This window comes from Hevea brasiliensis, unplaced genomic scaffold (genome assembly GCF_030052815.1).
Source record: "Hevea brasiliensis isolate MT/VB/25A 57/8 unplaced genomic scaffold, ASM3005281v1 Scaf608, whole genome shotgun sequence".
NCBI classification, from domain to species: domain Eukaryota; kingdom Viridiplantae; phylum Streptophyta; class Magnoliopsida; order Malpighiales; family Euphorbiaceae; genus Hevea; species Hevea brasiliensis.
This window is the reverse complement of record NW_026615149.1, coordinates 23824-36972: the sequence shown is the minus strand read 5'-3', so window position 1 is coordinate 36972 and position 13149 is coordinate 23824. Positions and strand designations below refer to the sequence as shown.

The 13149-nt window shown below is 31.2% G+C and overlaps 1 protein-coding gene across 1 annotated transcript; it reads right to left on the bottom strand.

The window, feature by feature from the left end:
• Positions 1-9139: 9139 nt before the first annotated feature.
• LOC131177591 (uncharacterized) lies at positions 9140-10857 on the bottom strand. The gene is made up of 2 exons (XM_058142630.1): positions 10621-10857; positions 9140-9489 (listed from the first exon to the last, which is right to left on the bottom strand). The coding sequence occupies exons 1-2, from the start codon at positions 10729-10731 to the stop codon at positions 9262-9264; spliced, it is 339 nt and encodes a 112-aa protein (XP_057998613.1). The 5' UTR covers positions 10732-10857; the 3' UTR covers positions 9140-9261.
• Between the last annotated feature and the right edge of the window lie 2292 nt (positions 10858-13149).

Sequence of the window (13149 nt, the reverse complement as noted above, 5' to 3'; positions counted from 1 at the left end):
ATTTAAGGCTCATTAGAAGTTATTTCAAATTTTTAGATTTTATTGCTTATGTTTACTGTTCTATTGGATCAATCTACAGTGAGAATTTAACTAAACTTTCTTCATGAAGGTTGTTCCTTAGTATGTCTTCTTTAATTCCTTTTTGAATCACTCCATTTGGAGTTTTGTAGCTTAAGTTATGGCATTTTTACCATAACTGGCCGGATTGGTCCATTCCTAGATTTTCTAGGCAAATTTGGTTCTGGCAGTTTTGGTGTCCTAATTTTGGCTAATAATTTGAATTAGTTCTAGTTAGAATTTGGGTTTCTGTTCTTCATGAAAGTTGTTCCACATTATCTAAGCTTTCCATGGGTTTAAAAATCAGGTCATTTGGACCTCTCTACACAAAGTTATGGTCAATTGAACAAATACTGTTCATTTAGTCATTTTCCAAGTCCAAAATTTTAGTTACCCTGATTTAGGCAAATTTTAGGTCACTCTAAGTTGATTTTCTGGACAGGGTCTCTTCATCAAAGTTGTGGCATTATGTACCTAGTTTCACCTCCAATCAGCCTTGTACCAATTGAAGCTGCACAAATTAACTTATGGCTACCCAAACCCACTGGACTCAAGTCCAGAAATCCTGACACTTAGGGTAGCACCTCTACTTCCTAATACAATGCCACAATTCACTCCAATTTAAGGTCCAACCATGCTAAAAGGTCACTAATTGACCTTAACATCATCAATTTCACAACAATTGCACAAATCCCCAATTTTTTAATTTAAAACCCTAGCCCCAATTTAAGGTTCACACAACACACATCAATTAGACATACTAATCCATTTCTAATTTATGTCTACACATCAAACATCATTTCTAAACCATTTAAATCCATCAAAACCATTAAACTACCACTCCCATAAAGCTGGCTGAAATTCCATAAGACTCAAATATACATGATTACTTCACTTTTCATCAATTTTCACCCTAACTCAACTTGTATTCATGTTTAAAAGAAGATAAAAGCAAAAAAAAAAATGGCAATAACCTCAATTGAGCTAATTATGACCTTGCCCAATCTTCACTTTCTTGGCTTTTCTTTGCTGCCAAACCCTTCTACAAGGTGTGGATTCAATTTTTGGTAAAGACAACTATGAGTTTTATAGTAGGTTGCAAGTAAATCTCAAGCTCTCATGAACAAAAATGGTGGAGAGCTCAAATTATGGGTTTCGGCCAACATGGGTAGAGGAAGAAGATGAAGTGATTTTTCCTTTGGTTTATCTCTTTTTAATTGTCTTATGAGTGTTTGTCTAAACATGATTGGTGAGAAATTTTTAACGACATAATAATGATGTTCAGAATTAGGTTTTAAATTTCATTTCTTTTTCTTTTCCTGTCTTCTTTCTTTATTTATTTTTAATTAAATTTTTAGCAACATTCATTCACATTTTAGGTTATATACCTTGCTTACTTGAATGGACAACTTGGTCAAAAATCATCTCTGAAGGTATAATGACCAAAATGCCATTCGTTTAACTTATCAAGTTAAATTGTCTGTACTGATTTACAAAACTTTCTTAGCTTTTTCTTGATATTCTATTATCATCTAAGGCTCAATAACTCTTCACTAGAGTCCCAAAAATTATTTCATAAGGTTTCTCCATGGGTCTAGGGTCGGCAACTGTCTTTACAGTCGCTTCCCTTTAGGTCACTCATCGCTGGAGCCACGGCTCATTTAGCCTTAGTGTATTTCATTGCTTTAATTTTTTCTTAATTTTTCTTGTTATTATTTGATTTATTTATGACTCCTCACTTTAGTTTATATATAGTTTCAGGCATTTTAGCTGTTCGGATAGATATCAATCACCGGAACAATAGAATGTACAGACTAGCTAAAATGAGGGCGTTACACCAGCCTATTTAAGTTATCCTTAAATTCTTTTTCATAACAAGCACAAGCAAAAAAAATTATTTTTTAATTATCCACTTCTCCATATCTTGCACCAATTGGTATAGTTATGTCTAGCACAATATATATGCTCAGGTTGTGGCAATACTTCATGTATTGCTAGAATCAACCCTTACAAAAGAACACATTGGAATCACAATGTTATAAACACAATAGTATAAATTCAACTAAAAAATCTTAAAATGTAATAAATAAAAGAGAAATAAATTATAGGGTACCTTTTGTATGTCTGATGCAATAATTTTGAACTATCACCTAAATCATGCTGTGAAGATAACCACTGAAAAAACCAACTCCAATTATTTTTGTCTTCTGATAAACACCTGCCCATGCAATAGGATACATATGATTGTTGCCATTCTTTCTTATTGCACATAAGACCTACCTTTTACATAGTCTTTTTAAAAAACTTCCATCCATTCCAATTATAAGCCAACACCCCCTAAGCTATCCCTATTTACAAGTTGCTAAACAAACAAAACACCTATCAAACATTCTCTTTCCATTCTTCATAACCCTTCTTTATTGAGCTCTACATGACAAATGGATCTTAGGTTAGATCGTACAATCTCAGCTGCATAAACCTTAATGCATGAATACTCCTCTTTATAACTCCTATCCATCTCCCTCAATAATGATTTCTTAGCTCTCTTGAACTTTAAGTAGCTCACATGAACCATCAATTCTACCTTAGCATAGTGTTTCAACTCTTTAACTTTTTTTGTCAAACCTTAATACATGAATACTCTTCTTTATAACTCCCATCCATCTCCCTCAATAATGATTTCTTAGCTCTCTTGAACTTTAAGTAGCTCACATGAACCATCAATTCTACCTTAGCATAGTGTTTCAACTCTTTAACTTTTTTTGTTAACATTTTGCTGAATCCTCTCTTAAAATAATGTGCTAAGTATCCAGCACTTGCTCTTGGATTCTTAAAGATCCTGACACAATTTTATTTTGCATTCAATGTTTTAATAACTAAGGGGGTCATCTTCATACTCACCTAGATCACAAATGGACGATTCTCTTGATAAACAACCCTAATTTTATTGGGCTTCTTCCTTGTATACCTGAACTTTAACCCTATAGCTACTGAATACTTGGCAATTGCATCTAAAAACTCCTTGCCCAAACTAAAAAATGGTTGTTGTGTTTTTCCATCATACTTAGATCTCTTGCTTTTCCTTCTCACAAATTCATCTTTATCCTCATTATAATCTTTATCATTTGACGCAAAAGAACCTAGATCATCAAATGATACATACTCACTCCTATTACTATCACTATCACCATCACAATTGTGAATTCCATTCTCCTTAAGCTCATCATTTATTTCTTCTCCTACCGAAGTTTCACTATTATTGTCAAGAGATACTGGCCTTTTATCCTTCTTTTTGTGGCACTTTTCTGTCCAACTTCTGTATTACACCTTAAACCCTCACTGTTTTGGTTGTCCTCTTCTCCAACATTGCCTTCATCTAAACCATTGGATGCACCTAACCCATCTATTTGTGTCATTATAGTTATTGCCATTATTTATACCTAGATTTACCCCACAACCTTGTGTCCCATAAAAGTTGTCACAACCAATTTGCTCCTCCACTCTCTGACCCCATATACCTACCCCTACACTTTCTCCATCCCTAAGAGTCTTATTTAATTTCCACACTAGGTCCAATATCTATTTTACTTACAATACTAAGTAGTTGGAAAATCATAGCTTAAGTCGAGCTGGCTAACAGGATGCTCAACATAAAAATGTAGTTCTTTGATATTCCCAAAGTATTGTCTAATGTAATTTATATCAGCAACATCATTTAATAGAATTAAGCCATCCATTAAAGACCTAAATGGCTTAGCTATCCACATATTAGCCACAGTTTTATATTTCAAGTGTTCCTTAATTGTGTCCATTATGTCCCATAGCTTAAATAATATGTATAAAAATTAACAACTATATATAGATCACCTCCTTCGTACTCACGAACCCAATCTTTCTCAATAAAAGTTCCACCATGATGAAATATAATATCAACACACAAAGCTATCACCAATTTGCATAACATAAATTCCACAACAAAAATTGTATAAATCTCACTATTTAATATACTATTTACGGTAAGCAAATACTGACGTAAGACATAAAAATTTGTCCCTTTTTTAATCACCTTTCAAAATCACACTATTTAAAATACTGTAAAGCACACTATTTAAAATACTCATTGCAAGATAAAAGGAGGGGACACATGCAAAGTTGTAACCCCCATACACACACACACTTACAAACAAGACACAATATTGTTATAGATTCTCTTAAACCCAATATTATTTACGCACCTTTTAGCCTCATTTCTCACTCGTTGTACATATTAAAAGAACAGTTACGGTCAAAATACAAACCATGCAACATGCATGCAAATGAAATGACATTTTTAGTGTCTGTTAAATGAATTACATTTTGACATAAGGCTTTTAGTATGGTGACCGAGACTTGATTCCCCTCTTGCGCCAATATTTTTTCTCGTCCCTTACCAAGATTATTGTCCTACTCAATGTCAATTACGGACCTAAGAGTTTTTTTTTTTTTTCCATAAAAAATGACAATGAATTCTCTTTTGACATTGGAGATTTTACTTGTTTAATTAGGATGTTGTGGAACGCGAAAATTGTTGTCGCCCAAATTAATAAGTGACTCCCCTTACAGTTCAATGGTTAATACCATCAGCTTCTGTTAACTTTAGTGTTATAAGAGCCATTTAAATATTCTAGAAGTCAATTAGACAAAAAAAATTTATGGTGTAATTTGACCATTGAACAATAATTTAAGAGCAAAATGGGACTTTGACCTTTTAAAAATTATAAAGTAATTATGTATTCCATTATTTATAATAAAAAATATATATTTTTCATCATATAAATATTTTTTACTCTCTTTCCATTAACGGCTTACCATTAGCATTCATTTAATTTAGTTTTGAATCATCATCGGCATTAAATGGAATATGTAACACCCCTAATTTTTAAATTTATTATTTTATAGGTAACTATTAATATTTTATTTTATTTAAATTTTGGAAAAATTATTTGAAATTTTTTCGAATTTTTGAAATTGGGTTCGATTTTTCGAAAATATAAAACTTTGGTGATTTTTAAAAATTAATTTAAATATCACATGATAAAAGTAAAAATATATTTAGACCCTACAAATTTTTCTGAGTTTTCTAGAATTTTTTCAAAATTTTTGGGCCTCGTTTTCAATCCCATGGCAGAGTAAAAATTCAATTTTGGGTACTCTGAATCGAACCAGCCGAATCGAACCGGCCTTTTCTTTTTATTCCCTCTCCTCCTTCCCGCACCCGACACCCTCTCTTCTCTCTCCTTCGTCCTCCCCTCGCCGGCCAGCCACCACCCCAGCCTTCCCCGATCGCCGACGCACCTCCAAGATGCCTCCCCGATGCTGGTAGACGCCCCAGCTGGCCGAAAAGTCGTGCCAAAGTTCCTCCTTCATGTGCGCGACTCTTCATCTTCCAGGGTTGATTCCGGCCAATCCACCCACCAATCAGATCGGGTCTTGTCCAAAACACATCTACACCTCGAAAGCTTTCCATAGACACTAAGAACACAAAAATCCATCGAGCGGTTTGTCCAATTTTTACTTAGGAAATTTTAGTCCATTTTGATTTTTGGGCTAGATTTTTCAAAAACCATAAACCCCACCAAAAATCCTAGAGTACCAGAGTGCTCCACTTGATGAGAGCTTCACGGCAATACCTATTTCGAATTTTTCTAACACCATTTTTCGGTGGGTTCCGTAAAACTTTACAGTATTTTTTCGCGCATTAAATGAGTTTAGAAAATTTCGTAAAAATTATATACTAACCCCGTGTTGTGAGCTTCATGTAGGTACCTTCAATTTACGAAATTCAACAGTTGCTCGGGTTCGTAATTTCGGGCCGAGCAGGCAGGCTATCGAAAAAGTTTCATAATTGGATTAAAATTATAGGCTACCCCACCATTTTCAGATATTCTGGATGCGTCCCCAAGGTCAAAATTAGCATAGGTAAACTCAAACCCTACTTTTTCTTAATTATCTAGTACCTGATTTCGATTAAAAATCTATAAAATATTCATGGTAGGTTATAAAAATATAATTTCTTTTGCATTAGCTTAATAATATTGCTAAGGACCGTGGAGCAAAGTTTTAGAATTTTTAGAGCTCATTTGGGTAATTTTTGCAAAAGGGATAATTATAGGGACTAAATTATAATTTTTCAAATTGTAGTTGTTGACTGTTTGGATGGACTCAGGAGGGGCCATGTGATGTGATTGAATTGTGGTATAGAAGTACATTTTGTGCCCTTTTGCAGGTTGGGTAGGTCTTAGGTATAGGGGAGACTCTGCCAGATTTTAAGCACAACTTAGGATATCTTTGGTCTTTTCTAAACTTGTATTGAGTCAAATATATTAAATAATTGCAATGAAATTTATCAGGTGAGCCGGGACAGCCTTCCTCCTCTGCCTAGCCGCCGCAGTAACATCGGTTAAGTCTGTGAGTAAAATATTAATTTTAATTATAATTTCAATATTATTATATGTTCAAGCATGCCCATACATCACTTATAAATATGTATCTATATAGTTAAACATTAGGCACGTTTTATATTGAATTCTTAATTGATGAAGTGCCATGGATGTTGTTTGTGGTAATTTAGAGCCGTGTGCGTGTGTTGGTGTGGTATTGGATATGGATAGGACGGGTAGATGCGACTTGAGAGACACTCGCTGAGACCCTGTCCTTTATGGATAAGTCGAGGTAGGCAACGCTCGAAATGATTTCACTGGCCCCCGCATTTTGTTTATCAAGCAGAAGTCCGACTTGAGAGATACTCGCTGGCAAAGGTTGGATTAAGAGAGCTCTATAGGGGATCAGCTCTCATATATGTACTGTTTAAACATTATTAGGTGTTTGAGTGCTCCAAATTACCTTTTTGCTGTTATGATGTGATGTGTATAAAAATTTTAATGGTGTTGCATTCCACTCATTAGGATGCATTAACTCTAGGTAGCTATAGAAATTGTAGTTAAATTTAGTATTTTACTCTCTGAGTCGAATGCTCGTTCCTGTTCATTTTATTTTTCCAGCCTACAGGAGAATTACTTGTTGTGACTAACTTGCTCATCTTCTTTACAGGTCAATTAGTAATATCTAATGTATTTTGTATAATTTAGTCAAATTTTAGACTCCACATGTATTAGGAGTATTTTAATCAATTTGAGACTATAATATAATATTATGTTGAATTTGTAAGAACATTAAATGCATGCATGACTAGATTGGATGAGAGAGCTGAGCTCCCATTGGATTTTATGATGTTATGAGTATGTGGAGGGTGAGCTGAGCTCCCCAAATGACTATATATTGTGTTTATAGGTTCGGCAAGTCAAAAACTCCCCTTTGTATAGTTCATATTATGGCCGAAATTCTTGAAATTGGGCTTAAAATGGGCCTTATGATTTGGTTAAGGAATAGTTAAGTTTACTACGGGTCTCAGAGGCTTTAGACTAGCCCAGGTCCTAGTGCTGGTCCGGCCTATAAGTTGGGTCACGACAGAATAAAGAAAGAAGATGCAAATTCATAATTATTTTATTTAATAATTTTTTTTTTTTCAAGTGATAAAGCTTGAAACTTAAAAATATGTTTTAAAATTGGGATTACCTATTTCCACAAGCTAATTTATTGGGGTTATGACCAATTTAATAAATAATTCATAAAGAGATTAAAAACACCTTCAAGTATTTTTTTATAAATAAAAAAATCTTCTAATTCAATTTAAAATAACTCACTATATTAATAGCCTATATTATCTCTAATTTCTATCTTTAGATGAAATAGCAAAATAAGAAATAATATTTTTATCTTTTAATTTTTTTTAAATCTTCATATTATAATCTTCCGAAAGTAGTTTTTTTATTAATATAGATCATTTTATGTTCAAATTTTATAAACGTACCTAAATCAACTTGTGATTTATTAATAATATATATGAAAAAATTGATATGAATGTGTTAATTTCTTGAAATAACGTGTAATTTTTTTAAAAAATAAAATGTAATTGACAATTATGTATATTTATTTAAATATATAAATTTTCATTGATTTAATATTTTTAAAAATATTTTAAGTATTATTTTAAAAAAATTACTTGTTCATGAATGATTAGATCTTTATTAGTATTAAAAAATAATTATATATAAAATAATAAATGAATAATGCATACCTTTATAAGAGTATATCACTACCATGTTTTCTCAATAGAATAATCATTTTATTTTTTGGTAGTTATTTATCAATGGTTGATAGTGGTAATTTAAATAAAAAAATTTTAATTTAATTTTAAAATTATTAATTTGTCAAGAATAAAAGTGTAAATCCTTTTTTTTTATTGATTACAATTTTTTTTATTTAATTAAAATATTTTTAAAATTTTGCTTTCCTTTAGAGTGGACTAATAAGTATGGGAAAATATAGAATTAATATGGCGACAATTTTAAATGAGATTACCATATTTTATTTATTTATTTATAAATAACTAATATTTAAGAGTTTTTTTTTTTTTAGTTGTGACTCTAATATATTGAGTTATGGAAATAGGCCCTTCCCTTAGCAATTATCTTAATTTTCTGTTTGTTCATAATTTCTGAGGAAAAAAGTGGATTACAATTTGGCAATTGAAGAGCTCAGATTGGTGAATAGGACCCCATATTTCAGGTAGCTTAAATTTACCATGTTGGATATATTTTTTATTGTTTATTTACTCTCTGATGCATAGTTGTGTCAATTTATGTTTAATTTTTATGATTTTAACGAGTTTATGTGTTCAACAGATTAAAGAAATGATTGATTTGTTTAATAGCTCAATCTCAATTTATTTAGAAATATGGATATGTATATATTTAGGTAAAGTCAACTCAATATAATCAAATTCATATGTCCTTAATTAATTTTCCTAACATGTTCACTTTATAAGAAGGTGTGATCTATTTGATATTTGATTAGTATTTTATGATTTTTTATATAAAATATAAATTTAATATATTGTCATCGATCTCCAAAACTGTAAGGTTTTAAAATTCCAACTCCAGATGAAATCATATTAATAAAATAAAATCCAGATCCATGAGGATTAAAAACTAACATTTCTGACATAATAAAAGCATTAATGACACTTAAATTTGAAAAGATACATAGAGATAGATTAATGATGGAAACTGAAACAAAATACAATAACTAGTAAATAAAAATCCATTATAATTTGGAAGAGTTACGCCCAGCAGTGGTGTCAAAAACTTTAAGGAAGAAACGGGTCCTGGGGATAGATAACTTGTTCTCAAGAATAGTGCCTAAAGTGGCAATCAGATCTCTCTTCACCTCTTTGTTAATCCCACCCATCGACACTATCTCAGCATATGCAGCTGGTTCTTTGTTCCCATTAAAAGATATGGCCACCGATCCTTTCAGTATCACCATCACAAACTGCAATCATCACCAACTTAATTAGGGAATTAAACAAACTTAAGTATCTTTCAGTTTTCAGATTATAACGCAGTATGACGAAATCCACCATAATCAACGATACAACAGTTGTATTCTAAATCCAGGGAGCAAGCGACATGATCATGTGTGGACATGCATGAGTTGGCAATTAAGTAATAAGAAACTTGAATTGCATTCTATACATGTGTGTATGTTTGGATTTTTAAAAGGAAAGCATCTCTATTTTTACCTATTCTGACTGCGAATGAGACATTTACAGGTGGAAAGAATTGTCGAGCCATTAAATCTCTCATTTTGCGGCATTTAGTTTCTTAATATACTTTTATATACATGTTTCCAGCCAAAATAGCAAGAAGTGTGTTGCTTATATAGATTTGATAACCTCTGCTCATATAAAGAAAAGAAGAAAAAGCTTCTGTTGTTCTAAGTTAGGATGGGCCTGCCGACCTAGGTCTAGCTGAATATCTTAAGCTAAGTTTAGTATGATAATTAGAAAAAAAAAAATCAAGTTTAGTATGATAATTAGTATACTCTTCTAAGCTTTAAAGTGTGAAATGAAGGAGACAAATTTTGTTTCAGGTCCTTCTTAAAAAAGATGAAAGATTAGAATTTGCACTTGGCTTATATATATATATGGTGTAGACACGAATGATGTCTTACAAGAATGCGATGTGACCTATTGACTGAAACTTCTTCATTTATAACGGTCAAATGGCAGGAGCAGTTGCTTAATTGGTTCCTTCAACCTTCATTTCCACGAAAATGGTTTATCAAATATGAAATGTAATTAAATATTTATTAAAATATTTCTCTTAGGGTTGTGGGACCTAATCAAATGGCTTCAATGTAATGGGTGGGTAGCTAGCTAGGTGTCATTTAAGATATTAAAAGGCCCTGCAACGAAGCAGACTTATTTGTCGTTGTTGGCTACTGTGTATCCACCACACAACATTCCAATGCTGCAAATTAATTTATTATTTATCATCTTTAATTATTCATATCTAAATTCCTGAACGGTATGCTCAATATTCTGATGTATTTTCGAGGTGAATTTTATCTTTTACAAACGATAAGGAAGCAAAGAAAAGAGAAGGGAAAGAGAGGATTTACATGTTCAGGTTTTCCGATGATGGTGGCGACAGCTTTGGTGGCGTCGGAGAAGATGGCTTCAGTATCAACATCGGCGAGATTAACGTTAGTAGAGATGTAAAGGCAAGGCATCTTATAGCTTTGCTGCTGTTGTGTGTCTTCTTCGTCTAGCCCTAGCTGCTTTTGTTATATAGAGGGAAAGAAAGTTTAGCAGGCGAAGCAAGGCTATGGTGTTGGGGCTGAGTAGGATGGTCGGTTTATATAGTGGAGGATTCGGTTTATATAGTGGAGGAATTGTACTGTTGCGGCAAGTGGGAAAACGAAAATATCGTCTACATTAATTTCACCAACCGGGACCAACAATTGCAGCATGATTTGGCACTTGGCGGTTGACAAGATTACCATGGTTGGACCGCAATCCCATGAAATGATCGTAGCTTGATTTTACCCAAGAGAAATTGGACCATCCCTTGTATGGACCAGCAACCCTAAAAATTAAGGTTTTTTGTTTTTTATTTTTGAGAAAATCTTTTTTTTTTAAATATAACGCAGTATTTAGAAACAGAACTTAGCATTTTAATAAAATTATAGTAATTTTATTAAGACTTTTCATAATATATAAACGCTACACATGCACACTCTACATCAAATGTGAAATCCCGAAGGACTAGTTCCTAAATATGCCCACACACTGTTGACCTCAACTAAGGTTACATTGGGACACTCTTTGGGCTCACTCCTCAAGGTCTTCCTTTTTTTTGTCAATACGCACACACATAGCACTCAGAAACAAGACTATGCAATTTAATAAAATCATGACAATTTTATCAAGACCTCTCATTCTATATAAGCGCTACATACATACACTCCACATTTGACGTGAGATCTCAAAGAACCGAGAAAAGCCTAATAAATGAAGTTGTTGTGTTTTTAGTAATTTACAATTTATTCCATTTTTTTATTTTTAAATATTTTAATATAATTAATAATGCATGATAAAATGGTTTCTTATTTTAATGTTTTAAGGCTTTATTTAAGGTTATTATATTTTTTTTATTATAAAAAGAATGACAGAAAAGTGAATATAAATTATTCCCAAAATTATTATTAGTATAAATAGTATAAATAGAAGAGGTTTTTCATAAATTTTTTAAATTAGCATTTTAGTCTTATAATCAAAATAAATTTATGAACAAGTGAGTATTGAAATTGCAGCCAGCAGTCACAAATTTCTTCCATGGCCGATAGAAAAAAGAATAAAAAGCAAAAAAGAAGAAACATTTCTTTTAATCCAACTATGGAATCTAATGTGAAAAGTGAGTTTCCTAATTAACATCACTCCGTTATGGTGACATATATATATTTTATGATATCTTTTGGAACACATGTTTGATGTTTGAACTCAAATGGGGACTTTTAAATTTGGGTTCATAGTGAAAACATACAGCACCATCAGCAAACTGTTCACAAAGCATGTGTTTTCTTAATTTTAGTACGTAGAAATTGTGAATTGAAGTGGACTAAAAATTATATTATACAACAATGATTCTATTTAGATAATTGACAAACCAATAAAAATTAAATACAAGATAAAAGAGAGTTAGGAAATTCGAAATTATAGAGAAATTAAATATTCCCTAATTAAAGAGGAATTAATCTATAATTGATGTAATAACAAATAAAAATTTTTATTGTTTAAATTATTTCATTATAAATCTAAAGTGTACTATATATATAATAAGATTTATATATTAAATATATGAATTTTTCAATAAATATATCAAGCAAATTTTTTTAGTCGACTAGGAGAAAACACAATCACTTGTGTGAACGTGTTTCTCCACCATTAGACTTGTTTTTTATTGAGATAGCTGCTGCCACTTTTACACTACTGAGACAGAACAGAAATCTGACTTTCATGTATTTTTCTTCATTTTTCTCTTTTTGCCTTCATTCTATCCAAATTTTTTTTTAGTTTGACTTTTTTTTTCTCTTTACAATAATCTAAACTATTCTTAATTTTAATGTTGATTAGCAACTAGTTTTATATTAATTTTAAAAATTAATTATTCTAAAGCATTAATACATTATTAATTTCAATGAAAGTATTTCATTAATTTTAATAAATAAATAACACGTGAAAATATTTGATTGAAAACAAAATTTTAAAAAATAAAAACAAAATAAATAAAAATATTAAAATTTTATTAAAAAATAAAATAATAAGAAATTTTACATATCCTTTATCCATCCTTTTTATTCCATCTCACTCCTATGTGAAAATATATATATATCTAGGCCCAGATTAATTACCTATAAATTTTTTCTGACCAATAATAATAATTAATAATAATAAATAATTATTATTATTATTATTAATTATTATTATTGTTGTTGTTATTGTTGTTATTTAAGTGAATTCTATGCTAGTTTGCTTCATGATATTATGATTAGATTTGGAGGTGGACGGCCATGGATAGGGCATACCGTGAAAAATATTATATCTAAATTTAAATTCGATTAATATTTTTAATATTTAAATTTATTTTA

Coding starts and splice junctions, on each gene's coding strand:
- LOC131177591 (XM_058142630.1), bottom strand. CDS start 10,731: ATGCCTTGCCTTTACATCTCTACTAACGTTAATCTCGCCGATGTTGAT. Junction 9,490..10,620: donor TCATCGGAAAACCTGAACAT/GTAAATCCTCTC, acceptor TGATGATTGCAG/TTTGTGATGGTGATACTGAA.